Below are 27,596 nucleotides of genomic sequence, written 5' to 3'. Positions count from 1 at the left end.
ATGATTTATATATATATATATATATATACATACATTTTTTTCTTAATTATTCCAGCTTATAGAATATACTGTTAAAATCTGTATGGAAAATCTGGGGATATCTTATATATTATTTAAAAAATATTAGTAAAAATGTATTAATTTTTTTTTTACTTTTCTATTTATTTAATAATTTGTTCGTGAAAGCCTAAAAAGTATTAATAATTTATTTTCTTGACAGATCCAAGTAATGTGGCGGGCGCCGCAAGCCGGCTCCGGATGCGTCATTTTTACCGCGATGATTTTGGAGAACAACGTACGATGGTACGCGGAAGATGGTGCTCTCATTAAGATCATTTGCGAATTGACAAACACGGAAGTCGATAGTTTAAACGAAACCAGATGTTGCGCTTGCGACGAAGCAAAGTATTCGGTAAGATATAAAATATTTCGACAAATTTGATAGAAATATAAAAATTAATATAAAAACTTTATATTTTTTCAAATTTTATAAATAGTATAATTTTTGTTTTTATTTTATACCGACATTACGATGGCAGATGCATAAGATGTAATCAATCTTATTTTTTCAGCTAACTATGGAGGGCATTTGGTCGAATAGAACGCATCCGAAAGACTTCCCATTTTCTGCCTGGTTGACTCATTTTAGCGATGTCATCGGTGCATCACACGAGCCAAATTTTTCCTTCTGGGGTAGAGATCATGTCGCAACGGATGGTTTTCGACAATTGGCTGAGTGGGGATCCGCGACGGGCGTGGAAGCGGAATTGAGAGAGAAAGCCAGGCATCTTAGAACACTTATTAAAGCTGCCGGTCTATGGTATCCTAATGTTAATACAAATACAACGACGAGTTTTAGGTAAACATAGTTTGATTATGAAATATGCATTTAGCAAAATATTAAAATCATTTGATTTCAATAACTGTAATAATAAAATATATATTGTATAATTTATAAATTTTATATTTTAAATAAATTATTTCAAAAGAATATTATCAAAAAAGTTGGATAGTCAAAACGAAGTTGAACACGCGTCGCGATTATACACTTTTTAAATATCTATATTACGAGTAGATTAAGACATTGATTTTTTAATATTTTTTCTAAAAATAATAACAAGATTTATAATTTAAATCCATCAAATTTAATCTCGATAATCTTTAATTTTATAATCTCGAATAATCTTTAATTTTTTTAAACTTAATTTTATTTTTATTTTACTTTTCAGGGTAGATCGAGGACATCCTCTTCTCTCAGTAGCTTCGATGCTGGGTCCGTCTCCCGATTGGGTAGTAGGAGTAAGCAAATTGAATCTCTGTCAGAAGGACTGCACTTGGACGAAGAGTATGATAATCGATCTTTATCCTTGGGATGCCGGCACCGACAACGGCATTAGTTATATGTCGCCGAATTCTGAGACAAAACCACGCGAAAAAATGAAGCCGATAACGACACTCTATCCAGAGGATCCGCGATCACCGTTTTATGATCCGTCCGGTAGGCCCATGCACCCACTGGCCAGATTGTACTTAAATCGGGAGAAAATTATTCCACGCGGATGCAGCGAGGAACTTCTGCAGCAGCAAGTAACTGATTTAGAAGTGGCTGAAAATACTGAGGATACGTCGAGACGTACGCATGTTATGTCCTATTTTTAATAATTGATCTTTTTTGAAAAGAAGCACTCAGAGAAAAACAAAGTGATGGCAACTATAAAGTATAAACTTTATAAAAAATAAATTTTATAAAAACAAAAACTAAAAACATAGTGATGACAATAAGTTTTATATATAGAATTAATGTACACGTAGTTGAATAAGCTATTTTATAGTTGTAATAATTGTGGAAGTGTCTATATTAGTCTTTATATTAATTCTACATACAAAATTTATATAATTATCGTCTGTCTTTTTCTCTGAGCGCAGTCTCAGAGGAACTTAGAAATAATTCTTGTTAGTGCTTTATCATCTATTACGATATTTGTTAATGCTTTATCATCCACGATATTTTAATGACATTGTCAAGTCAATAGAGATTTTGAGTTTACTCTTCATTAGAGTTTGTGAACTTCATCTTGGTAATTTAACTTTATTTTACTTTGAATTTTAAGCGGAATGCCAAACGACGGATTATTCGCCGTGGTCGTCGTGTTCAGTAACCTGCGGTAAAGGCTTAAGGATGCGCACGAGGTCATATAGAATGCCAGAGAAAGCTACTATGTTCAACTGTAACAGACAGCTGGTTTCGAAGGAGATGTGTGTCGCGTCTATTCCTGAATGCTCGTGAGTGCGTTCACGATTCCTCTGTCGCATTTTAATGAAGATTGAAAAATTATCGGAGCCCAATAAAAATGGAATTGATGCGAATATAATATGTATTTCGTGGATCAGTTGTTAAATAAATTTGAATTTTCATGCACACGTGATATATTATTTCAGGGGAGAGGAGGAGAGTGAAGATGATATAATTTCGCCGCAGAGCGATCCACTTTGCGAAACCACCGAATGGAGCGAGTGGTCTGAGTGTTCGAACACGTGCGGGATTGGTTTGAAAATGCGAACAAGAAGATTCCGCGACCATCGCGGTCGCAAACGGTGCCCGCTCATGTCGCTCGTCGAGAAGGAGAAATGTATGGAACCACCGTGCCAGGCAGGAACGGAAGAATTGCTCGATCCTGTGTGCAAGGTGCAGATTTTCAAAATCTATCTTGCCGCACATTTAGAGAAAAATAATGGCAACTATAAAAGTGTCAACTATACAACTTTTATATGTAAAATTAATACATATGTTGAATAAACCATGTATTTTATAGTTATTACAAACGTAATTATTTTGTTTAATTATGTACATGAATTTTACGTATAAAACTCGTATTGTTGTTACCTTTATAGTTGCTATGTCTTTTCTTTGAGGCAAAATAAAGATTCATCACACAATAATTTACACGGTTTGATAACGATTTAAGGTGACGGATTGGTCCGATTGGTCACCATGTAGTGCTTCTTGTGGCAAAGGTGTGAAACTGAGGACCAGATTGCTGATGGTCGACCCATCGCTGCAAGCGGAATGCTCCTCGCGTGTGGAATTACTCCAACAAAGGCCGTGTCTCATTCAGTCGGACTGTACATTTGACATGGCAACGGCAAAAGGTAAAAAATATAAGAAATTTAAATGTTTAAAGAACAAGGCTTTTTCCTTCGACAATTAAGATTAACCCTCCGGAACTGACGCTAAAATTTATGAAATAGTTATTGACGCAGGATTTGTAAGACCCATTTCATTTGTATTGATTGAAAGACATTAATGAATTTCAATGAATTTCAAGCTGATATAATGCGCGTACAAAAAAAGAATGAATACTAAATTTATTTTAATAAGAATAATACAAATTTGTAGATGTAACATAAAGAAAATTGAATTATTTGACATTTTTGTATAAAACGGCAATTACCATAATAGTAGATACAAGAATTAAGAATTAATATAATCAATAAATTCAAATGTAATAATGTATTTTTTATCTAACATTACTTCACAGAAAAAACTGATTACTTTTATTTATCAGAATCTGTGTTATTAAAATAATCACATAGAGGGTTCAATGGATCCACCGTTATCTCCAGGGAAATATAATTGAGTGGATCCAAGCTCCGGAGAGATTAATCTTTGCAACATGCATCAATTTTTGCAGTAGCTTCTGAAAATTATTATATTTATCTTTTTACAGTCGTGTGTATGGAGGATGCAGATCCTGGCCCGTGCAGAGGTTACTTTCAGAGGTGGGCTTTTAACCCGCGGAAATTAATGTGTGTATCCTTCTCGTACGGCGGATGCCGTGGCAACCGGAATAATTTCCTAACGGCGGACGAGTGTGGCAATACCTGTGATGTTGTAAGTGACAACATTTTATCAAAAGTCAACACGCGCGAGCGGGAGATGTCATCTCAATTCTCGTTCTCAGGTGCGAGCTGCTCTTACTGGCCAGGCCTTTAACGAGACCATAAACCGAGATCAAACATCTACCGACTCGTTGACTCCTCCTCCGCCACCTCCTCCCGTGGATTGTGTGGTGACTCGTTGGTCAAATTGGTCGCCGTGTAGTGTCACTTGCGGCGTTGGTCGTGTCACAAGTTACCGTATAATCGAGGTAAGCTAATTGGCTTCAGGCTGGTAGGCGCGTTATTATTAGTATTTGCGGAATTTGCGGTATACGTGGCTCGCTGGAATAACATAAACTGTTGAGCCAGTATTACTAACGAAGTATAACGAAGCTTTCGTACATACATAATACTGTTACGAGACCTTTCCTGATAATATCATATTGGTCTACGCAATTAGCGAGAGGCTGCAAACGGTGGTCGTCCCTGTCCGAAGAAGCTGCACCGTCGTTATCGTTGCGAACTGGCGCCATGCGAATGACAAATCAACAAGACGCTCTTTACTGATATTTAAATTAAGATATTCATACGTAGTAGAGATTAAGGAATATACTTAGGCAAAGGATCTGTCAAAAAAAGATAGTTTAATTACATCTGCAAAGAGGTAAATCTCTGTAAATTTTTAATCTTATTGTTAGAACGTACGAGACCTAAACCATATACATGAATGCATAACGTGGATTATTGTGTCCCGTGCGCAATTTGATTATTTCGTATATTTCTCCGCTCCCGATGCTTTTCCTGTATGCCAAAAAGCTTTACGGTAAACGAAAAATTAATTTGATTAAAAATGTTTAAGTATCAAAAACCATTTTAAATTTTCATATGTATTACGAATGATATATTTTAACGACTTTACATATTCCACTTTGCAAAGCAATCCACGTTGAACATTCAACAAATTAATATTAATCGATGCCTTTATAAACTATCAATGTACATTGCTGCCAGTCCTCTATTGCCAATATTTGTCGCCTTTTAAAGTAATCGCGTTACAAACATTCCATGCTGTATTCTTTTTACAAAGTGCTGGATATGAAATAAACGGATTATCAGAATAAATGATATTTTATTAATAGTTATTTGGTTTATACCGCCTGCTAACTCCCATCGAATTTCAATCGATACTACAAAACGCGGAATCGATATAATTGCTTTATATCGGATGGAACGTTTGTCTCCAATAACATATCCATTCAAATTTAATGTATCCAAATCCCGTCGATTGCAAATTAATATTGCGTCCATTAAATGAGGTGGTTAACCGTAATATTAAATTTGTGGTATTGCACGGTGGAAAAAACAAAGAAGAACCTTTTTGAACAATTTGCTAACGTTTTGATACAAATCAACGCGGAAATTAAATTGTAAAATTATCAGAGCTGGATAACCAATTTATTCTCACTTCTCGTTATTCTCACGTTTTAGCTGCACATTTTTTAAATGATACGTCGTCTCGAGCAACATATAGATTGCTTCGAGCGATTAATGTCACGCGCAAGTGTCACGCCTGTTATGCTTATGTTCCGACGCATAAATTTCTTACGTAGAAATTCATGTGTCCATAATTCACTACAAACTTTGAATTGCGATCAGCTGTCTTTGGAAAATGTCCAAAGTCGCATGCAACTCCAAGAAGTCTTTTGACGCCGTATATAGCGGCTTTCTATTATTTCTTGTATGTTTTCGCGCATAAAGTCACATGTGATGTAGAAACACATGTGATGTAGAACAAATGGAACTACTTCATGCATCTATAATCGTAAGAAAATTCGATTGGATTCGCAGGACTATCGTTTTATTCAAATAATTCCGTTTTTATTGTAATAATTCCGCGCTTTATCTTGCGCTTATTGAAATCATTGGTTCCACTTGCGTTTTGTTCGTTTTTTTTTCTTTTCTTTCACAACAAACACTCGCTACTTATCACCAATTGGGAAATCTAGCTTCACACAGTTACATTAATAATCTCATATAAATAATACACGTAGGTGGTATAATGACTAAATCACTGTACATCTACCAAGAACGTCAAACCGTCATATTTTTGAGATTATACATTAGAGGTGTGCAAATACTTCGAATTAGAATCAAATAGAATCAAATTATAATAAATTCGATTTGATTCATTTTCGAAACTAAAAGATTCAAAATCGAATAAATTCGAAATTTCGAATCATTAGTGATTCAATTTCGAATCAATCGCCTATTTTATTTATTTTATTTATGCATGGTTCTCTTAAATTACACGTGATTTATTTTCGTTTATTTAAAAAATCTAAAAATACTTTATTACTTTTAAATTAGCTTTTAATGTAAATCCGATTTAATGAAAATTTGATTTTAAATCGATTTGTTTTCGAATCAAAAAGTTTCTATTCGATTCGATTTGATTCGTTTTCGAACATGTTATTAAAGATTCAATTTGGTTCAATTCGACCTCACAAATGCTTGATTTATACATCTCTATTATACACTAGCTCTCTATGCAATTAAACAATAAAATTTTCTTTTATAGTGTAATATAGGATTTTTCAACCAGTGTGCCGCGGTAGTGTCACAAAGCATCTCCAAGAGTGTCACAAAAAAATAAAAAAAAGTAAATAAATTTAAAAATAAGTAAAAAAGCGAGTGAGGTGCAGAGTAAAAAGTATCGTAAAAAATTGTGAATATATTACTTAAATTATGTTGTGTTTACTTTAACCTTTCATTTTAACCAAAATGATATCGTCATTGCTATAAAATCACTTTTAATACAATAGAATAAAAACTTTGGAACCTTATTTTTTATTTTCATATATTGTTTTGAAGGTATCTGATAATATATCTAAACTGAGTGTCGAAATCTTGCATTTAACATTGTATATTATTTAATGCGCCGCGAATTCATCGAGATTGAAAAATGCTGATGTAATGCAGCATGCAACTTCTTAAATTCATCAAATAATTCTCATTTAAAGTTTACTTTTGCTCAAATCGCTTAATTATTTCGCTTAATTAATTTGCTCAGATCCTGTTGACCTTATATTTCATTTAAAGAAATATTATCGGTTATTAAGCGGTTTGACCCGCTTGGTAAACATATAGTGCTTCTCTCAGTAATGATTATATATCTCTCTTATGCTGTTATCGAGATCACGAGAAGATCGATGACAAATAGGGGGACGAAGCGAGCGAGCAATTGGACAGTGCCCTCAGGGGCGACTTGCTCCTCAGGAACTTACCTGTGATGCTGATCGCGCGGTTCGTTTGACATTAATGATAGTAATAATTGTTATTAACGTACATACACGTAATATCTAGGAAATAGTACGTAATATCTAGGCTTCTCGTTCCTTTAGGCCACTACTCGACTATGTACTACCGGCGGGTTCTTTGGTCGTGCCACTTGTACCTGTTCTTCTATGCCTCGCGAGAATCGATTCGATCGCTCGCCGATTTGACCTGGCGTAACGAAAGATTTAGCCATTCGATAGTCCAAATATAGACAAAGAGTTACGTGTTGGATCGTTAAAAGACGATTCGTTAAAAGTTACGTGCTTGTAAATAATGAGCGATTGATTCTCGGAAATTTTGCAGAACTTTGAGATTTTAAAGATCCAGCCGCCTCTCTTTTGACGCAATCTATTGTGCATATCTTACGGAGAAAAGTTATTGTATAATTAATTCTTTCAATACCGCGCGTTTGTGGCCGTTCTAAATACTATCATAGAATAAAAAATAATAGAAATCGTCCATTGGCAATGACTGATTATCGATTAGTTCGTGTGACTAGAGTGAGATAAGTATATGGAAAAAATTAAAAGTATTGAAGAAACGATCGCTTGAAAAGAGCTAAGAGGCTACGAGATTCGCTCTTCAGTAGACCAGCTCTCTGAAGATACGATAGATTCAACCATACATTCTGTTTCAGGTAACGCAATTCGTCGCGTTCCTCGACAGTTAACTTATAAGATAATATAACCATGTTTTTTCCACCCTTCAGTTACGAGATCTGACTGACTAGTGTTGACTAGGCTATTTGCCGCCGACTCATATATGCCACTTCCGTTCTGGCAGTAGTAGTAATAGTAATAATTCTCAGTACAATCTACCGTCGATCGTTGCTCAAAGACTGCCGCGAGAAGGTACTGCGATCAATCATATAACAATGATATTCCATCATCCCAACTAATTTAAAAAATAATTAAATAGTAGTAATATAAACGACATAAAATACGATCTTGTATACAACTGCTGTTCGAGAAAATTTAAATTGAAAAAGATAAAAATATAAATTTACTACAATACTCATAGAAACTCTCCTTCACGTGTATAAAATTAAGAATATAAAAATAAATATATATAAAATAATAAGTAATAAATATGACGTACCAATAATCTTGAAGTGAAATTTTGAGCCGTTATTTCATTGAAGGAAGTATTCGTAGTAAAAAGATTGATGAAGGATAGAAGATGAGATCCTAATGAAAGATAGGATTTCTTCGATTTTCGATCGACGTCGCTCTTACGTTTAATCGGCATGGCGCGTCGCGTCGCGAGAAAGGCATCATTGTGCGTCTGCCGACGTCGGGACGGTCGTGCCGCATGCGTGCGTGCATACATGCACGATCGTCGTCGACATCGTTCTAGCCTCATGGCCGTTGTAAACGAAGCTCGTAGCTGAGTTCCGATTGATGCTTCCTGTGTCAGCTGGTCGGCCGCCGTCCGTTGGCGACATATCCGTTTCCTCAGAGCCAGCCGGCGGACACGTCATGGCCGGAAATCGGCTCGATGCCGGGAAGACGTTGCAGCTGTGTCGCCGATCCGTTTCGTTTTGCTGTGATCGACGTCGAGCCACTCGCCACTACGCTCTCTTCGGTGGTCGACGGTGTCAGTGGAACGATAACACCTATAAAAAGAAACAAAGATGGCTATGTTGTACATATATAAATTTCTTTCTTGTTTATCAATATCGCACTTAATAAAAATATTTGTTAATATTATATAAATTAAAAGATTGTATGCGGAATTTTTATATGCAAAAAATAAATGTAAATTAACTCTTGATAAACAGGTCCCCGTTTAGCACATCTTCTTTTATTTTATACACTGTTCGTGCGATTTTGAAAGCTTGGCCTATAAGATAATTTGATGTTTTATTCGATTCTGAGATCAAAAATAAAAAGATTCAAAATGTCAAATTTAATATAGTAAATATAATTTCTAAAAAATCTAGTGATCATATAAAATATGGTTTTAGACAATTTTTGATGCGAAATAATAAGTTTCTGATTTCAAAAACTCTTACAAAATAAGGTTTTCATTAAGTTTTTTTGAAAAAGATTCCTGTCCTTAAAGGATTAAATTTATAATTAATAAGAAACTGTATAAACATTTCCACAAGTTTAAATAATCATTTTTGAGATATGCCTACATATACCTTGTTACTCTAATTTATAATATGTTCTAGTTATAAGCTCAAATAATTACTCGAAGCAAGTGGCGAACAGATAATGCATGATAGTTATATGCACGATAATGCACGTCATAATTAGTTCATCCTACACCTACATGCTCTCGCGAAACAACGTCCCATGCAATAATATCAGTTCACCTTGTTGCGCGTTAATGTGCTCGCTGATGGCGATTTCGACTACGTCGAGACTGGGTTGCTGGCTCTGCGTAACCTCGTGCCGTCGAGACGTCATTATCGACGAATGTAGCGTTAATTCGGGACCTCGAGTAGGCACGCTGCTGGCGCGTTGCAGCTGTTTCTTCGAGGAGATCCTGGCCGCCAGGACGGTGGCGACCGAAGATGTCGTGCTCGAGTCTGCGGGATTCGTGTTGGTACTGCTAGTCATCGCGGGCGTAGATGACCTCGAGGCGGAGAATTTCTTGCGCTTCTTCCTCAGAGCGGCCAGAGCTGGGCCTAGGCCATGGGTAAACATGTGATGCGGCTCTTGCTGTGCCTGATGATGTGCGTGATGAGAATGAGAGTGATGGGGATGCTGAGAGTTTTGTACATCGTGACTAGCACCCTCCAAGGAGGATTTCGAGTCCGAGGAGCCTTCGGATCGTGAGCCGCCGTCCTCGGACGCCGGCGAATATACCGAGTCCTCGGAACGAGATCTACCTGAGAAGAAAAAATGACGTTTATTTATTTATAAAGTGACTTTTTCACGACGTTATCAATTAAATCGTAAATTCTTTATAATTCTATCTCGAATACACAAAATATTAGAAAGGTAGGAAACAAAAATATTAATAACGTGTTTTAATTTAATAATATGAAATTGTTTATTCTATTCTCTTCTTTTTATTCATTAATATTTAATATTAAAAATATTCAAAATATTTTTAAAACTTAAAACTTTAAAATTTTTTAAAACCTTTATAGAAATACAGTTTAAAATCGTATTTCATCCTTTTAAATAAAGAGTGTACTAACATCTATTTTATTCTCTCACATTCATTCAAATACTATATCGAGATAGTTGGAGAATCAGTAATATTAAACAAAATATTAATGCGAAGAAAATTTTAATTTACCGATTAGTCTGGAGACTCTTCCAGCTTTTGCAGCTTCGATCAAAGTGCCCCAACGCTTCTTCCGAGAGCTACTTCTGGTGCTGTGGCTTTGTCGCGACCCTGTAGCTAGCCCGGGCACGCTATTAGTGCTGATATGATGTGGGCTCTTCTTCGGAGTTGTGCCCGGTCCAAATATGCCACTCAGAGTTGAGCCAAATAAGTCATGATGAGAATTCTCATGCTGCGCTTGCTGAAGGGACGCGATGAATTCAGCTACAGGCGGTAGGGTGTTGCTTCCGCCCGGCTGTGGCCCGATGTTGAAACCCTTCATTAAGCGCCGCTCCTTCTGACGGTTTTTCTTGCCACCCGCACCTACGGACAGCTCTTTAAGGCTACCGTCTAGGAGACAAACAGAAAATCGGCGAGCAGCCTCAAGCAATCTACTAAAAAAAAAAACTCAAAAATTTAAATGACGAAGAAAAAACAAGAGAGAATCATGTATAATAATCATAGCTTAACTAGCCTATAAATAAATTATATATTAAATTATACAAATTATATAAAACGTTTTGTATGTATATGACATTAGTTTACAAATGAATGATTTTTAGTGCAAGACAAGGAACTTTTTTAACGCACTTTGGGATGCTGAGTTTGAATTTACTGCCAGAAAAATTTTATCTTTTTGAATTTTTAAGATATAGCATTTTTAAGATAGCGTTCCTTTTTGAATAATTTGGATACAACAAATGATGAGCAAGACAAACATTTTTAATAGGATTTAATGAGACTTAATGAATTAAGAAACATTATCAGGTATTAAAACAAAAATATGCTAAGTAATTTCTGCTGGACTTTAATACGTGAAAGTTATATAAAATCCAGTCATATAAAAATTAATGCTTAATATTTCTAAGTTGTAATTTCTATAAAACTTTACTATAATTGGAAAAAAATGTTTCTTTTATAACTCAAAAATTTGATGGAAATATTTCGATGATAGATGCGAGCTCATTATCAAAAATTAGAAAACAATCTTCATAACTCTCTTGTACAAATCTTGTAAATTGGTGTAATGTGTGTTATGTTAATTGTTCAACATATAACAAAAACTACAATAAATATGGAAATAATGTCGAAAATATTAAACTTTTTTTTATTTTTTTGCATTAACAAATAAGAATGAATAAAATAATTTTTTACGCTGTGCTTTCTAAACTCTTCTGAAATTCTCTATCGGTAAAAGTTTTTCCCTTTTAAAATGTAGTGCATGCAAAAATAGAAATTAACAAAAAATCAAAATAAAATTAATTTAGTTTTAATATACAGGATTTAAATTAACGATATTATAGCTGTTGATTCAGCACACAGAAAAAAGAGAAAATTAATAAATTAAATTAGTACAATAACATTTATTTATGCAAAATTTGTGCGGATCACGAATAAAAATTATTCTACGTATTTTCTCATTAAGGCGAATTGAAGATTTAAGCCGACGTGATACTTACAGAGTCATTGGGTAAATTCTTAATTAGAGTAATTAGCCCCGAAAGTTCGGATGATTAATGACGCTTTCTTTAGCTTCAAATTACAAGGGGTTACTTTTGCTCAATGACTAATGCAAGCGTTACTGCGAATAAAATAATGATTGGTATTCCCAAGCAGAATCGCGAAGTTAAATTCGAAGTTTCAACGCTCCACGTGATGCGATTAACAATTTGTGGATTACCAACAATTGCGCCGTCGTTCGTATAATTCTCATCGTTAACTCGGAAGCACATTCATCGCCGCGGCGAATATACTTTTTGTTTAGTATCAAAATAATGTTTAATTACACACCTTCGAGAGACGAGGGATTAATAATTTCATTCCGCTCGCATATTTTACGAATATTCATTTTCATATTCAATAAATTCTATAACAATATTGTTCTGAGTAAACGAGAATCCGTTCCTTTCAAAGGAAATTGAAAACTCGCGATCAATATCCGCTGTACATACACACTTGATTCTTACGGTAGCAAACACTGTGCAATTGAATCAATGCTTTCTCATGCGGGATATATGCAAGGCAATTTATTTTCTTCTCACTTTTCGTTTCGACTTACCGGTACCGCTGCTCGCTGCAGTGGAGGTGTTCATGCCGGAATTCTTCAGTATCTCGATGAGCTCGCAACGAAACGCACTGATGTCTTGTTTGATCTCGTTCACGTCATCCTCCGTGACACCTTCGCCCTCTGCTTTGCGTTGCTCCACCGTGACATATCGCCTCACCAAATTTCTCATGATACTCTGATATCTAAAGTCCCGCTCGGAAGCTTGTTTGACCTTTCGCTAAAAACCAGAAATCGAGACCCTTCAACTTCCAAAGTTTTCGTTACAAAGTGCATGTTACGCTTTATATAGTACGCCCCAGATTTGTCGAGCCATTACAGATCATGGATTCTTTGATGTACTAGATTTTCCCTTAGCGAAAATGTCGAACGTTGCTGCGATATATTTTCTATCACGCATCTAAAAATAACTAATTATCTGAAAGTATATCTATAAAATATTATACTAAATTAATTGTAACGATTATAAATAAAACTTCTTTAAACAATAAACCTAAATAACACGTAAGATTTGCTATATTTAAGAAATTTTGTATCTTTAATCATTTAATAGCTTGATATTAGAAGATTTCTTATTATTGTTGAGAATTGCTTCTAAGCCCTTCAAGGAATCTGTATAAGATGAAAACTTCGTAAAGAAAAACTTTGTATACTTATATCTATGCCATATGATCTGTAAATATGTATGTACGGTAACTGAATCGTTGCAACTTGTAATGACAAAAACTTCCTTGAATTTAATATCCCTTGCAAATTCCAAAAAAAAAAGATGTGCAAACTTCTCTTCTGACACTTGAATTTCCGCTCTAAATATTCTACATAAGAACTTAATTTTAAAATCTAAAATGAAGCCAGAGTGCCTCGGAGAAATTCGTAAAAAGCATCTCTCATAACAGAATACATATTTCAATATCCTCCAGCGTTCACGAATTCCCCGCGATACGCTAGCATTGACATCTTATTCTGTAGCTCGCTTTGCATTGGGCAAACGATAAAAATTCAGATTCGAAAATTGAAGGTGGCTCGACTCTCCGGGGAATTTTCTTACAAAAGCGACGACGTCGCGGATGCTATTCTAGTCTTACAAAAATCCGAAACTGTCGTTCCTACCCTGATTGTTCGCATGTGCTCCTTTTTGGCTGCTCTGCTGTGTCCACAAAGCTTCCGATATATCCATTGTGCGACGTACCAGACGCTCTTCGGGGTCGGTATGATGTTAAACGGTGGAGGAACGGTGCCGCCTTCCTCAAAATAGCTGATCCAGAGCTTGCTTCTCGCGAACTTCCACTCGACGTCGGCGCGTTCCTAATTACGAGCAGCGAATCACCCCGCTAATTAGTCTCGGCTAATTATAGATGCGAAAAGTACACGGTAAGGTACGATTTATCGTGTGTTTTCGACGTTGTTTTAGTGTTTCAACAATCTCGCGCTCGTTTTCGCTAATTTTCACAGAGAATAAATGTTGCCTTTATAGTATTATTAATTCATTTAAATGCAACATCTAACATAAATAAAGTTTAAATTTTCTCATTTGCTTCATTTCTCTTGGGTTTTTAGTTGAATTAAACCTTATATAATACAATAACATTTGTAAATAAATTTCGCAGAAGATGCTGCACTTACCGAGATTAGTTGATAGGAATGATTCATCATGGCAATCAGAAGATTCAGGAGGACGACGATGTTAATAACTGAGTAAGTACCAAACATTAACATGCCCCAGAATCTGGTGAATACCTTGATACCGTCTAGTTCGAAGCTGTCGAGATCCACCAGGCCAAACACCGCCCAGAAGAGCGTTTGTATTGTCTCAAACAAACTAGCCAAAATTCATATCATGTATTATCCAAAACAGCAAAAATAACACACAAGAATTTAACTTAAAATAATAGAAAAATTCTATATATAGTTATAAGATACAAAATATTTATATCATAACTGTACAATTTGAATTCCAAATATATCAGGTAATTCTTTTCTTTTTTTTTTTCTATTAAAGCTTTAATAAAATTCTTATGTAATAATTATGTAGAATATACTAAATGAAAATTAAATTAAACTTATAGATGTTTTGACTTCGGATAATTCAATTTGTACTCAACTTCACTAATTATCATACTAAAGAGGATTCAAATCTAAAGTTGAAATGTCTGCAAGTTTACAATGTATTTTTAACTTCGTTTAGTAAGCACTTCCTAATTGCTCACAAATTTAATTATTTTTTTATAAACATATAATTTATGCACTAACAACCGCGAAGACGTCTCAAATAAACATTTTATTGCATTAAATAAATTCTTTTTAGTTTTATATATTTAAAAAAAAAACAAATATTGAATAAAAGAAGTTATTGCGTACTTTGCGAATCGACGCCAAACAGTGCACGCGTTAGGGTCAGCATTGATTCCACTAACATTAGCCGCATATGACATTGCTGAGGGGCACTGTTTTTTCTCCATGTCGGCATAATACCAGAGAAGTTGATTGAGACCTATAATAAACGTTTCCTTTTACATTAATCTTCATCTTGCTGCAATATATTTTATTGTGGCACTTTTATTTCATTTACCGCATGAGAAAGCGAAGAGAACCAACACGTAGAGGAAGAAGAATTTCATAATGTCCATGACCATCCTCGACAAGGAAACTTGCAGCGGACCGAGATGAGGATTCACGGAGAATATGTAGACGAGCTTTAGCGAACTGTAATGCAATATTATTTTCTGCTTTTAATCTAGATAATATAAAGTGTTTATAATTCCCTACATTAACTTTCCCGACTCAGCTTTTACGTTGTATCGTATTAATTCTCCAATGCAATCAAAGATTCATTTGCACTTAAAGTGCGATGCACTGATCATTCATATTCAAAGCACGTTTTAAACGCGTTTGCATACATTTTAAAGCTATCGCAACTAGATTGTAATTGAGAGATATCATGATACATCATAATTTGTTTTATTATTTTGCAATAGAATGAAAAGATTTAGTGACATTTATAAGATATACGGAAGGAGATTAATGTTCCTAGTTTATATCGTAATCGCATCCTGTCCTTCCTGTACATCGACAACAAAGATGCACGATTGGGCACTCGCAATTTATTACCTGAAGATGTTAGCGGCGGAGAAGAGGCCCTCAGAGATGAGCATCGGGTCCCAAGTGTCCCACTGCTCACGCTGAAGTTCGATCACCGAACCCGGCACCTGATCCTTATTCTCCTTTAGCACTCTGTAGTAAGCTACGACTCTGAGCGCCACTGTGGCTACGTATAGCGAATTCGTTACGAAGTCGATCACGTTCCACATATCGTTCACGTATTCCTCCAGACCCACATCCCACAATTGTTTCACCTCCGACCAGATCAATCCCGACACCCAGGCCAATATAAACCTGCGATTTCGATCATCTGGTTTTGATCTTATTTCTGAACGAAAGAGACGTGCGCCACGTCAAATTGGTGGCCTGCTTGCATAATTTATTCATCAATGAATTCCGCGCCTCGTAAATCGATCGATGTCACCAGAAATTTATTCGGAGATGTTACTACTTTTTCAGTAGTACCTTTTTGATATCTTTTGATTATTCTTTTTTCTTTTCACTCTTTTTCTTACACTAACAGATTTTGCTAAAATATCTAAAAATTTTGCTAGATACAAATATGTGTTTGCATAAATAATTTTGTTTGCATAAATATAATTATATAGGACGCTCGAACTGGTTGTTAGAACATTAAAACTTTCTCCAGCATTGTCATTAACGTTTAACCCGGGAATATATGATCTAAAAAGTTATACACTGTCTAAAAAGTTTCGAACTGGATTCAGAAAAAAATCGAGAAATAAAGAGATATAAATTTTATTAATAAAAACTTTTAACAAAGTCTCCTCCCTCGATCTCAATGCATGAATGCACTGCTCAGAACATTTTTCAATTGTCGGAAGCTTTTACAGTAATCCTTTTCCAAAATAGTCTTCAATGCACTCGTCACATCAAAGGCTATTTCGAAGTCAATTCGTCTGAAGATTTAAAATGTTACCGAAACGCGTTGCTTTCATTTACATTTTCTTCAAAAGTCAAAACCATCTGTGTCAAAAAAAACGATCAACATCGTCTTAATTTTGAATTTTGTTGCCCTCACTTTCAGTTTTGCCTCCCCTGAGACCAATCGTAGATTTAAATTTTTAAATAAAATGCCAAATTTGATAACAGTTCGCTATTCTATTACGAAAATTTTTAGAACAAAAAATCTAACAAAACGCACATTCGCCGGTTTTCGAAACATATACTGCTTATATCATAAAAAAAATCGTACTAATAGTTGAATGTTGTAGTAAAAGTGCCGTAATTGTTGGAAAAATGACGTTATTTATATACATATAGGTTCAGAAAAAAATCAGTCTCGGAGCTTTTTAGATAAATCTGGGATATTTTTATATTCTAATGGCGAAAACATGTGAATTGTTGTAAAATATTGTTTAAAATTTTTTTCTTTTTAATAACTATTCTTTACAAATTTTTAAATATATAATTTTATTCAAAAAAATTTTTTTTTAATGTTAATTACCATCCTTATTTTTTGAAATACTGTCATAATAATATAGTTAGGTTATGGTTATGGTTAGCTATTTAATGCTTATTCTGTATAATATTTGCTTGGTTTCCACTTATCTTTTTCAAAAAACTGTGATTAAATTCGTATTTATATTTTTGAATACTAATAAATCGGTAACAGTTATTTAATAAAGTCAATTATATATAATATATTGTTAATAATAGTGATGTTAGTGAATAATAGTAAATAATAGTTAATAATAGTGAATTAGGATATAAAATCCCAATCGTTGTGATATAAAACGATCGTTCTAATTATTTATATAAAAAATATCAGATTACTCAAGTTACCAAGCGTTCTATATTTGTTATGATATGATTAAACAAAATTATTTTTAGATTCGTTTTTAGCTAAATTTTTAGATATATTAACAAAAAAGCTACTTTTTCCGCTCTTTTATTATCATAATCGCTCGCGGTTTAACTTATTTTCGCGCGAAAGAAGAATCTCAACGATATCTTGTTCATAACGCGTCAAACATAAATTTGTGATATGACAGATCTTATTCATCTTATTTCGATCTCGTCATCGTAAAAGAAAAAAAGGAGTTTTCGCGATTGCACGCCCGTTTCTGGGGTTTATCTCATTTACCACCGACTTACTATGTGTAATGCTTCTATACTCCGTCTCTCGCACGAGCGGAGAGTAGCATAAACCGATAGATATTACATGAATTTTACCCAACTTTTCCCGCTTTACTTTTCTCGTCCTCTCTCTCTACTGAAGTATTATTTTTTCACTTTTACAATTTTTTATCAAAATTTTTTATACTCCTCGCGTGTAAGATCTCCCTCGTTGTTACTCCTTAGAGTTACGAAACACGTGATATCGAGTTTAACGAATAATAACATGAAACACGAATACAAGCGCGAAATTGAAGGCAACCTTACCATTCCACAATCGTTGGTGCGGCACCTCTTTTCGTCGGCGCTGGTTCGTGCTCCACGACATCGTGTCCCATCCAATTACCGATCACGCTCTCTATCCGCTGACTAGCCAGTATTAACATGACTGCACAGGCAAAATTATGCGCATTCATCATCGTTAAAAATTTAGAACAGTCATAATTTAAACGTAAAGTCGTAACGGTAATGATAGATCGTGCAACTTGACTCAGTTGAGATAGAATTCATTTCAGCAGAGATTTTTCGCGATTTAATGTCTCAGACGTTCAATGTTAGAAGTTAGAGAGCTAATTAAAAAACGGCTCTTTAAAATCCCTTTAAATAAGAGAAAGAGTCTACATTTTAGGTCTAATTAGTTCTGGTCTAGTTAGATCTAATTAGGTCTAATTAGTATAGTAATTAATAAAATTTGTCGTATTAATACATAATCGAATGAATAGCAGAAACCAAGCCAAAGATGTATCGCTCGTAGTTGAACGAGCAATTAATCTCGGGGCAATAATGTTCCTTAGCCGTCCGAATTCCATACATTAGTGCACGACTATTATTGGTAGCGGCACCAAAAGGTATTTGTAAACTGTTTGACGTTCGCAACGTAGATGTTTGATCTACCACGTGCCGGAAAGTTAAATACGCCGTAAGAAACGCTGTTTGAGAACATGTCGTTCTCTTTCCGAATATTTCCGCAGGATGAGTCATATTGGATATCGTAAACGCGTGAAATTATTCGGATGTTACAGATGGAAATCCGAAAATCATCAATCTATGAAATACACGTCTCTTTTTTTCTTTCTCTCTCTCTCTCTCTCTCTCTCTTTAATAATAAATATTACATAATTATTGTCAAAATGGTTTTTTTAGCTTTTAAGGAGATTTTATAAAAATTGTTTCGATATTTCAAGTCGTATTAAATTTAGAAACTTAAAAAACTTATGGAAATTTACGTGTTATCATATTTCAAAACCGCGTAGTTGCACAGACACAGTTTAAAGCATAAATTTCACACATTGAAAAAAGTCATATGAAAAGATGGATATAATATACAAAGTTTAATATCTCTCTCCGAAATATAAAACTTAAAACATGTTTCTAATTTTTAAGATTATTTAACTGTAGACTCCTTCCTTTTTCTTTTTTTAGTTCAAAAAGATTATAAAAATGACTTCCATTTTAACAATATTTTTTAAATATTTATATTTGTCTTGGACGTTTGGAATTAAAAATTATTAATACAAAACTGACATTTCATCTATGATTTGATTCAATAATATACGTTTCGAATGCATGTAAACCAGATGAAAATGCATTCAATCAAATAATTGCTCTTATTTTTCTTTAATAGATAGAAAATTTAACTGTTCATGTTAAAAGCAAGATTCATGATTTGTTAGTTTCGGGTGAAAATTTCCCCGCGGAATTATTTGATTAGCAAGATAACGTAATAAAGCGAAGGTTTAATTGTTTCACACATTAATGAAATGCCGCAACAGAGAATGCCACAATCAAAGATAATGAAAGATGTATGCACAAGTATTTAAAATTTTTAAGCAAATATTTCACGAACATTCAAATTTTTTAGTACATTCTGCACAAAAGTTGTAAAAATAAAAAATAAACAAATAATTCCAAAAGAGCTGAATCAAATATATTGCGCCGAATTTTCATATATTAACTTTCGCAAATCAAATAACGCCGCCGATTTCGAAATTTCACCATGATAAGATACGATGATTATTTGACATTATTTTCATGTATCAACTATAAATCACCTCGATTCTATATATCGATTTCGGAAACAAAATGTATATCGTGCAACTATAATTGAAGACCGGAAAGAGAAATGTTTGTAAGAATAGATGGTTAGTATCAAGCTGATTCAGCGGTGCAACCGATATTTCCGGAATGAACCGGATATTTGGGTCACGCTGATCAAGTGTGGTGAACAATCTAGGAAATAGCAGGTTACAGCCGGATGTCGTGCCAAGTGGTTAGATTTAAAGCGTGACATAAAATCGCCCTGAGTGTGAAACAATCGGCCTGTTATCGAAATGTTTCGTGCGTATCGCATGTGTTGGCATAAAAATTCATTTATCTTAACTTCTCTTTAAATTTTTTATACAGTTAGTGAATAAAACAGCGATTTACACTCGATTTAGTTGAAACTTCCAAAGTTAGACTTTATCTAAAAAATTATGTCGCAACACAAACTCTCTAGTAAAAGATAAAAATATACTTACATAGAAAAGTGAAATATGACGCAGAGTGACAGATGAATTTGATAAATGGCTTCCTCATGGTTTTGCCGATCATGCTATGGGGTGCAATAATGTAAGCTACGCTGAAGAACGGAAAAAGGACGCCGATCCTGACGATCTCCAGCGCCTGGAGGAACATGTTCTTCCTTCGAAACCCCGGCAGACCTTCGTACCAGATCGATGCCAGTAGCTGCTGCACGTTAGGATGCGCTACGAACTGGAAATATCCAAGCGATATTGACCGACAGCGATATTTTCCGGTCATGCGATTGGGAGAAGGTGGCAGCCTCTCACGCAATCAAAATTTGAACTGCAATTACTATCTTCCAAATGTCATCCTTAATTATCACACACTAATGAACGTCTTTACTCTTCTTTAATCGTATAATCAAATTATATATTCGATTATTTCTGCGTCAATACTCTAAAAGTTGCACTAATGTTACAATAATTGATGATAAATTTGCGATATAATTGTTATTTTACGTATATTTGAAATGTCTCGATAAAATATGATTAAAAAGTTATAAAATAAAAAAATTTTCACATCAAAGCTCCAACAGACACAATCATAAAACACCAGAGAAAAAAACTTTTTAAATAAAATTAATTACAATAAAAATTAGTTACAGTAAAATTAATTATAACAAAAGTTTAAATAAAATTAAATATAATAAAAAACCTTTTAAATAAAATTTTAGTAAGAAATAAATTACGTTTTGAAACAAACAGATCCAAAAACTCCGTTTGAATCTATTTGTTTCAAAATGTAATTTATTTCTTACTAAAATTTTTATTGTAGTTATTTAAAATTTTTTCAGTGGATTCTCTTACATTGTCGCTTCACATGAGAATTGCAAACCGAGGAAAAAATTCGCGCGTTTGACAAATTTAAATAATTATATTCACAAATGTGGTTTTCATTATCGAAGCAAAATCTATTTCTAATTCCATATCCGGTATAATTTAAAAAAATTATGGGATTTATGTCTTTTCATTCGCATCCCGTACCTTCTTTTGTCTTAGCTTAATGGCTAATTTTAACCGATTAAGATGCATCCTCTCTCCGTGCTCAAAAGCTGGTCCCGTTGGGTCGTGATTCAGCAGGACTTCAAGCTCGTAGGAACTTCTAGTATGGTCCAGCAATGCGGTCGCGAAGTCTTGGCACTGTCTTCGGAGTTCCTGAAATCACCATGACAGTTGTTGCCAATCATAATATCAAAATGCAATTTCGAATGCATTCTCTCCGAAGCATCTAATTTCCTAAGGCCACTGAAAATAATTCGCCTAATTTCTCTCGTAAGAGATCCCGCTCGCAATTTTTCGATATTCCTGAAGGAAATTCGGTAGATTCTTCGCGTTGTCTCTTGCGTGTCGGGAATTGCGAGTCGAGAAAGAATTCGCGCGCTTGACGAAGCGAAATCGAACTTCCAGGGTTTCTGTAAGATCGACAAGCACACTCGAGTTACTATCCTAATCGTTTTCAGTCTTGCCTCGACTTCAACCGAATTCTCGTTACGCACTCACGCGAATATAGGTGTGTCCTGCATTGTTACCCAAAAATCGCCGCGAAAAGTTATACTCAACTTCATAAAAAAGCAAATGATGAGAAAATTGTACTGCTATAATATATTTTTGTTTTCGATTGTCAGGCAAATATTTACATTATCCATCGATTGAGAATTTGTATTTCAAAACATTTCGTACCTCAGTATAACAATTTTCGGTTTCATAAAATTGCTCTTTTGATCGAGCATATCGGGTTTTCTTATGTCGTTATTTTTTGCAGTTCAATATACGTGCGACACAAAAGAAGCCAAAGAGCAACCGAGCATGAGTAACCGACGTGATTGTAAGGTTACCCATCTCCTATCTGAAGAAGACCATCGTTACTCCAAATTGTCTGCAACATCAAGTTATGGACCTTCCATCTCAACGACGTGTCATAAACTGAAGTTACTTTGTGGGACGCAAAAGTATACAATATGATATTTAACGTGTTCCTCAATATTTCCCTACGAAAAATGTATCCTTTATCGACACATGCAGATATGTCATATAAAATTTAATATATTCAATAAATATATTGAAAAAGAATTTATTAAATTTTAATAAATATTTGTTTGAATAGTACTGACTAAATATGTATTTGATAAATGTAAACCTATATTTGTTTGGTACAAGAACTATTAATTCAATTTAAGTATCATTGATTTTTATTGGTAAATATTTATTTACTATAAGTAAATGTTCCAATAGTATCTACTACTTAAGCAAATATTTATTACAATTTAGTAAATTTTTTTTCAGTATATATTTAAAGTAGATAAAAGATTACAAATATAATTAGCCTTTAAATGCCTTTTCGGTATAATATACTTGGCCTTTTTTCCAATGCTTTTGCAATACTTTTTTCATTCCTTACAATTTTTTTATTATTAAAGATACGTGCATTCTCTTAGTACCTTATGTTCCTTAATGTCTGACGTTTCAATTAAAAAAATTGTTTCCAATATGTTTATTTTTAAGAACATTATAAGCAATTGAACTGGGTTTTGTATATTGTTATATCGAAGTGTATTGTACCCGTAGTGTGTCATCTAAGAGTTAACTTCAAAAATAACGAATAAAGATAAAGCAAGAAAGAATGGAAGAAAAACGGAAAGCATTTGCGGCAATTTATCACAAGCTTCATTCACTTTACTTTCGAAGTCGTCTTCATCGAGCTGGTACGTCAAGATCGGCACTTGAGAGATGGGGAACGATACAATAGCAAAATGGGAGTAAAAAGACGAAGTTTTCCAAAGAAAAAGAGAGTGAATAAGGAACAGAGGGTCAAAGAAATGAGGCTGATGACGGTGTCGAAAGGGTACAAGGAGGGCTGTAGAGGAAACCGGAACGTTGACGAGACTGAAAGGGAGAACAAAGGGTGTGGCAGAGAAACTATAAAGCAACTCGATAGCGCCGCTGCTCAGTATATTACTACTGCGAAGTGCGATTTATGCGTGTATAAATCAAAAGTTCCTTGAGCGTGGTGAGCACTTAAACTTTCACCACTTAAGCACCGTAAAGAATCGGGAAGGGAGGCGCTAACATAGAGGTTTGCGAGGAATGCGCTCGAGCAGAACTTGAGAGACGAAACGGACGGAAAGGAAAGCATAGATGTACATCTGCACGACCGCTGAATTAAGGAAAACACGTGTTAACTGCTGTGCCTCGCTAACCGAGATAAATTTGTTTCGTAAAACCGGAACATCGCTGTGAAGGAAGAAACATCGCCGAAGGAAGCAACGCATGTTGTTAACTTAATCTGTAGCTTGGAAAGCGAGTAAACCGTTCGAAGAAGTTTTGATCATTTAACTACTATATATTCATGATATATGAAGAGTTATAATACGTAATTTCCAGGGTTGGAAAAGTTACTTAAAGTAGTTAATCTAGATGCTACATGAATTAATCAAATAAGGAAAAGACTAATGGCATATGATGGATGCGGAGATTTTGGTACATATAAATAATATTTTTAAATGTCAATTCTAAATCTTTCAGTTATATAAACTACTGCTTATTGTCGGATTTGAAATGTAATTATAAACTCAAGCTAAAATAGTATTATAATTAAATTGATTATCGAATTGGTAATAACGCTACTAATAACTTATGCCTTAAAATCTTATAAATAAATTTATTGAAAAAATTATTACCTCAAAGATATTTTATAAAAAAATTCATTATTATTACTGTTTTTTTTTAATAACTGATTAATATTGTTTATTACTGTTTAAAAAAAAGTACCTCATTATCGATAACTTTATTAAAAAATTAACAAATTGTTACAATTTTCGTTTATCGAGTTTTAACAACGTTTTTTTTTTAAATGGCATCTAATTGTCTATGTCACTTATTGATTTATTATAGTTCAACAGGAAATCTATGATTATGTGCTTAATCGCAACATAATCAAACATAACACTCTCTTCTTTCAAAATTCATTTATGCACGTTCTATGTACATATACATTTGTACGAAGTAATGATAACGATTATGAGTAAAATAACTGTTATTACTCATTATTATTACCAAAAAAAAAAAAATGGAACGGTGATATCATTAACGGTTATAAATAAGAAAATGTGTAACATTATTACCTATTTATTATTGAAAAAAGTATAATTGTAATGGTAATAAGATTGGAAGTAACTTTCCTAGTAATTCCAATGCGATAGTATTTCAATTTTTTTTATTTCTTTCTTTACTTTCGAAATAAGACTTAACATACTGTTTGCTCTTGTATGTATAGTCATCAAGTAATAAAAATTATAAATAATAAATAAAACAATTTTAAAACGCTTTCAAAAAATGTTAATCGATGACGAATTGTTAAAACAACTGTTAGATTGTTGCGTATTCAAAATGTCGATTTTATATGATCTTCAAGTAATTTCTGAAAAAATAATTTATTATCGAAAAATCGCAAACATTTGACAGCAAGTGAAATATGTTTTTACAAATAAAATACATCATTCGATGTTCGTTTTATAAAACGTTGCATAGGTAAAATTGAAAGTTTTGGCATCAAACATTTCATACGCAAAAATCCAATATTATTTAGGAATATTCATGAATATAGAAAATATCAATTTCTTGCCTGATATTCGCACTTGAATTCGTGCTCCAAAAACGAAAGTCGTCGAAGTTCCCAAGAGAGTTCAAAAGCAGTCAGGATAGGATCCTTAGACGACAGTGCTATCAAAGACGGCGACGCCAATGCCCGATAGGCGTTTATTCGGCTCCTCGAATGCCTCAGGGAATCCTCCATTCTCGATGTCACGCACTCGTCGCATCTAAAAGAAATAACAAATGGCAACAACAAGTCGAAATGAAAACGACTTGGTGACACACTGCCTGGCGTTCACCGTTTTCTCTAATATTTCCCAGGGTGGCCGTGTGTCTCGCGATGTTACATCATCTTTTACGTTGAAAAGACCTCTTTTATCAACCTTTCAACCGTTATGCGACGAAAAGTCTAGCTTCAAATTGAGAAAACGCTGACCGTTATATATATATATTTCTTTTTATATCACGAGTATACGAACAAAATAAATAACTTTAGACATATAAAGAGATGACTTTAAATAATACTTTTTGCGTACATTTCGAGCAAAGGAATGATATTTTTCGAACAAAAGCTGCGCGCTATGAATGATGAATGTAAGTACTGTGCACTCGGTACAGCTTTTGTCCGAAAAATGGCACCTTTTCACGCCAAACTACTACGAAAAATATTGTTATTCAAAACTGCCCCGTTTGAAACTACTTCTATATGTACGAGTGTTTTAGAACAAACAAATACATATCGTTTTCATATAACGCATTACGACGCAATATAAAGTTCTTCCTCTGCTTTTACCAATTCAAAAAATTTTCTGCAGTTTCAATGCACAGAAGCTTAATGTAATGCGATTATCACAGATTAAAGTTTCTCTAGAGAGAGATGATGGTAACGCGGCATTTATGTACGCTTAGCCTAATTTAATTACGCTTTTGTCGCACTTGTATACAAAGGAATAAGACGATAAATCAGCCGAAGGAATCAATTAGCTAAAAAGAGCTCTTAGTTAAGGATCAACGATCGGGCATTTTTAAAGCATTCGGGCATTAAAGCATAAAAAGTTAATTTTGTTGAGAGATAAATATTAGAATTTTTTAATATTTACATAAAATATTCATGTACTTTTATTATCCATTATCTAATTTTACCTTCTACTTACTAAATAAACAGGATATCTCAGAAAAGTTAAATTATTATTAAAACAAACGTCTCAATTTTTTATCACAAATATAAATGCTCCAAGAGATGGTTTTAATAGCAGCTCTGTTAAAACATTTAAAATGTTAAGAAGTAAGCCATAAAATATGCAAGACAGTAGGTATTGTAATATATAATAATACCAAAAGAACAATTTTGACGTAAATTATTTTCTTTGTACGTTAAGCTCCCTTAATTTTCTTTCATAAAAGCGTTTAATGAATCTTCTTACCCACAGCGAACATCGTGTGGCATCGGCAGAATCGATCCACGATCTAGGAGAATTTTTATAATTTCGTAGTTGTCCCTGTGGGCCGACAGGATCAATGGCGTAATGTCGGGCGTGAACGTGGCTGTATCAGGAGGTAGAGCCTCCCAGCTCTAAAGAATTAAACCGCAAGTCATTACTTTCATAAAATTTTGTCGCTTGACAATCTCTCTCACACGCGTACAAACAATTTTTCATTTAACTCCTCTGGTCTAAAACTATTATCCACAGATCGCTTTTTGCAGTTATTTCTTTTCAAAGAAAAAGACATAGTGTGATGGCAAAAAACTATAAAAATGACAACAGTTACAGTACATGTTATATACATATATAGAATTAATGTACATATATAATAGTCAAATAAACTATTTTATAGTTAGTACAATTATATAATAGTTTATTCAATTATATGTACATAAAATTATTTCTATATATTACAATTTCTATATATTACTATTATACAATTTAATAACTATATTAATTCTACGTATAAAATTTGTTTAATGATTAAACTTGTGCAATCATTTTTAGTTGCCATCACTCTGTTTTTCTTTAAATGTTCGTCGAGTACAATTGGCATCTAAATTGTAACAAGTTTCGATAAATAAAATAATATCAAATATCAATCAATAACTTGATGAAGTGGAGTAATAAGTAATAAGTCGATTAAATAAAGAATATTTTTTTCGCGTAACAATCGACAAATAATCTCTCTTAGTGCAGACTTGCGCTGCCATTGTATCAGCATTATCGGTTTAATCAGTCATCGTCACGGGTGGTAACCTCTTTCTTCACGGGGAACCAATTCTCCCCATATAATGAATTCGTCCGGTCCTTTCGGACTCATTCTGGATATCATTCTGTTGAAGTTCTGCGAAAGCTGATTTCTCGTTAAATCCGATTAGAGCTCGATTCGAAATTTCGTATTCTTCTACTTTTTCCTATTGCAACCTCGTTCTCGCTCTACCCGATTTCTTTCATTGCCGTCACAAATGACTTTATACTTTGAAGGAATCATCTTTATGGCAAAGAGGGTAAGACTACTTGATAGCGGAATAAAGTATGGAAAAATCGTTTGTGGAGCAACTGACACGATAAGTAATCGATTTACGAACTTCAATCATCTTTTATCTACATATTTTACTTTTCCGAATAACGCTTGTGTTAGATTATGCTACTACA

The 27,596-nt window shown here is 33.9% G+C and overlaps 2 protein-coding genes across 3 annotated transcripts in view; one reads left to right on the top strand and one right to left on the bottom strand.

The window, feature by feature from the left end:
• Positions 1–6,180, top strand: part of LOC108752342 (spondin-1) — a 14,419-nt gene extending 8,239 nt beyond the window's left edge. For both annotated transcript variants that reach the window (XM_018493129.1, XM_018493128.1), the window contains exons 4-12: positions 221–412; positions 573–859; positions 1,230–1,633; positions 2,112–2,283; positions 2,440–2,686; positions 2,967–3,150; positions 3,729–3,892; positions 3,963–4,148; positions 4,340–6,180. In XM_018493129.1, coding sequence (XP_018348631.1) covers positions 221–412; positions 573–859; positions 1,230–1,633; positions 2,112–2,283; positions 2,440–2,686; positions 2,967–3,150; positions 3,729–3,892; positions 3,963–4,148; positions 4,340–4,420 — 1,917 coding nt within the window. In that variant the 3' untranslated portion in view covers positions 4,421–6,180. The remainder of the gene's footprint in view (positions 1–220; positions 413–572; positions 860–1,229; positions 1,634–2,111; positions 2,284–2,439; positions 2,687–2,966; positions 3,151–3,728; positions 3,893–3,962; positions 4,149–4,339) is intronic.
• Positions 6,181–8,342: 2,162 nt separating this feature from the next.
• Positions 8,343–27,596, bottom strand: part of LOC108752349 (transient receptor potential-gamma protein) — a 113,220-nt gene continuing 93,966 nt past the window's right edge. Inside the window, exons 6-19 of the mRNA XM_018493138.1 lie at positions 26,379–26,527; positions 24,986–25,181; positions 21,349–21,519; positions 20,320–20,554; positions 18,068–18,188; positions 15,671–15,955; positions 15,132–15,265; positions 14,921–15,053; positions 14,186–14,381; positions 13,673–13,867; positions 12,557–12,782; positions 10,471–10,848; positions 9,536–10,054; positions 8,343–8,830 (exon numbers count right to left, since the gene is read on the bottom strand). Coding sequence (XP_018348640.1) covers positions 8,670–8,830; positions 9,536–10,054; positions 10,471–10,848; positions 12,557–12,782; positions 13,673–13,867; positions 14,186–14,381; positions 14,921–15,053; positions 15,132–15,265; positions 15,671–15,955; positions 18,068–18,188; positions 20,320–20,554; positions 21,349–21,519; positions 24,986–25,181; positions 26,379–26,527 — 3,099 coding nt within the window. The 3' untranslated portion in view covers positions 8,343–8,669. The remainder of the gene's footprint in view (positions 8,831–9,535; positions 10,055–10,470; positions 10,849–12,556; positions 12,783–13,672; positions 13,868–14,185; positions 14,382–14,920; positions 15,054–15,131; positions 15,266–15,670; positions 15,956–18,067; positions 18,189–20,319; positions 20,555–21,348; positions 21,520–24,985; positions 25,182–26,378; positions 26,528–27,596) is intronic.

The sequence above is a fragment of the Trachymyrmex septentrionalis genome, unplaced genomic scaffold (assembly GCF_001594115.1).
Source record: "Trachymyrmex septentrionalis isolate Tsep2-gDNA-1 unplaced genomic scaffold, Tsep1.0 scaffold6, whole genome shotgun sequence".
Taxonomy (NCBI): Eukaryota; Metazoa; Arthropoda; class Insecta; order Hymenoptera; family Formicidae; genus Trachymyrmex; species Trachymyrmex septentrionalis.
Note: the sequence above shows the minus strand (reverse complement) of the source record. Positions and strands in the feature narration are given on the sequence as shown.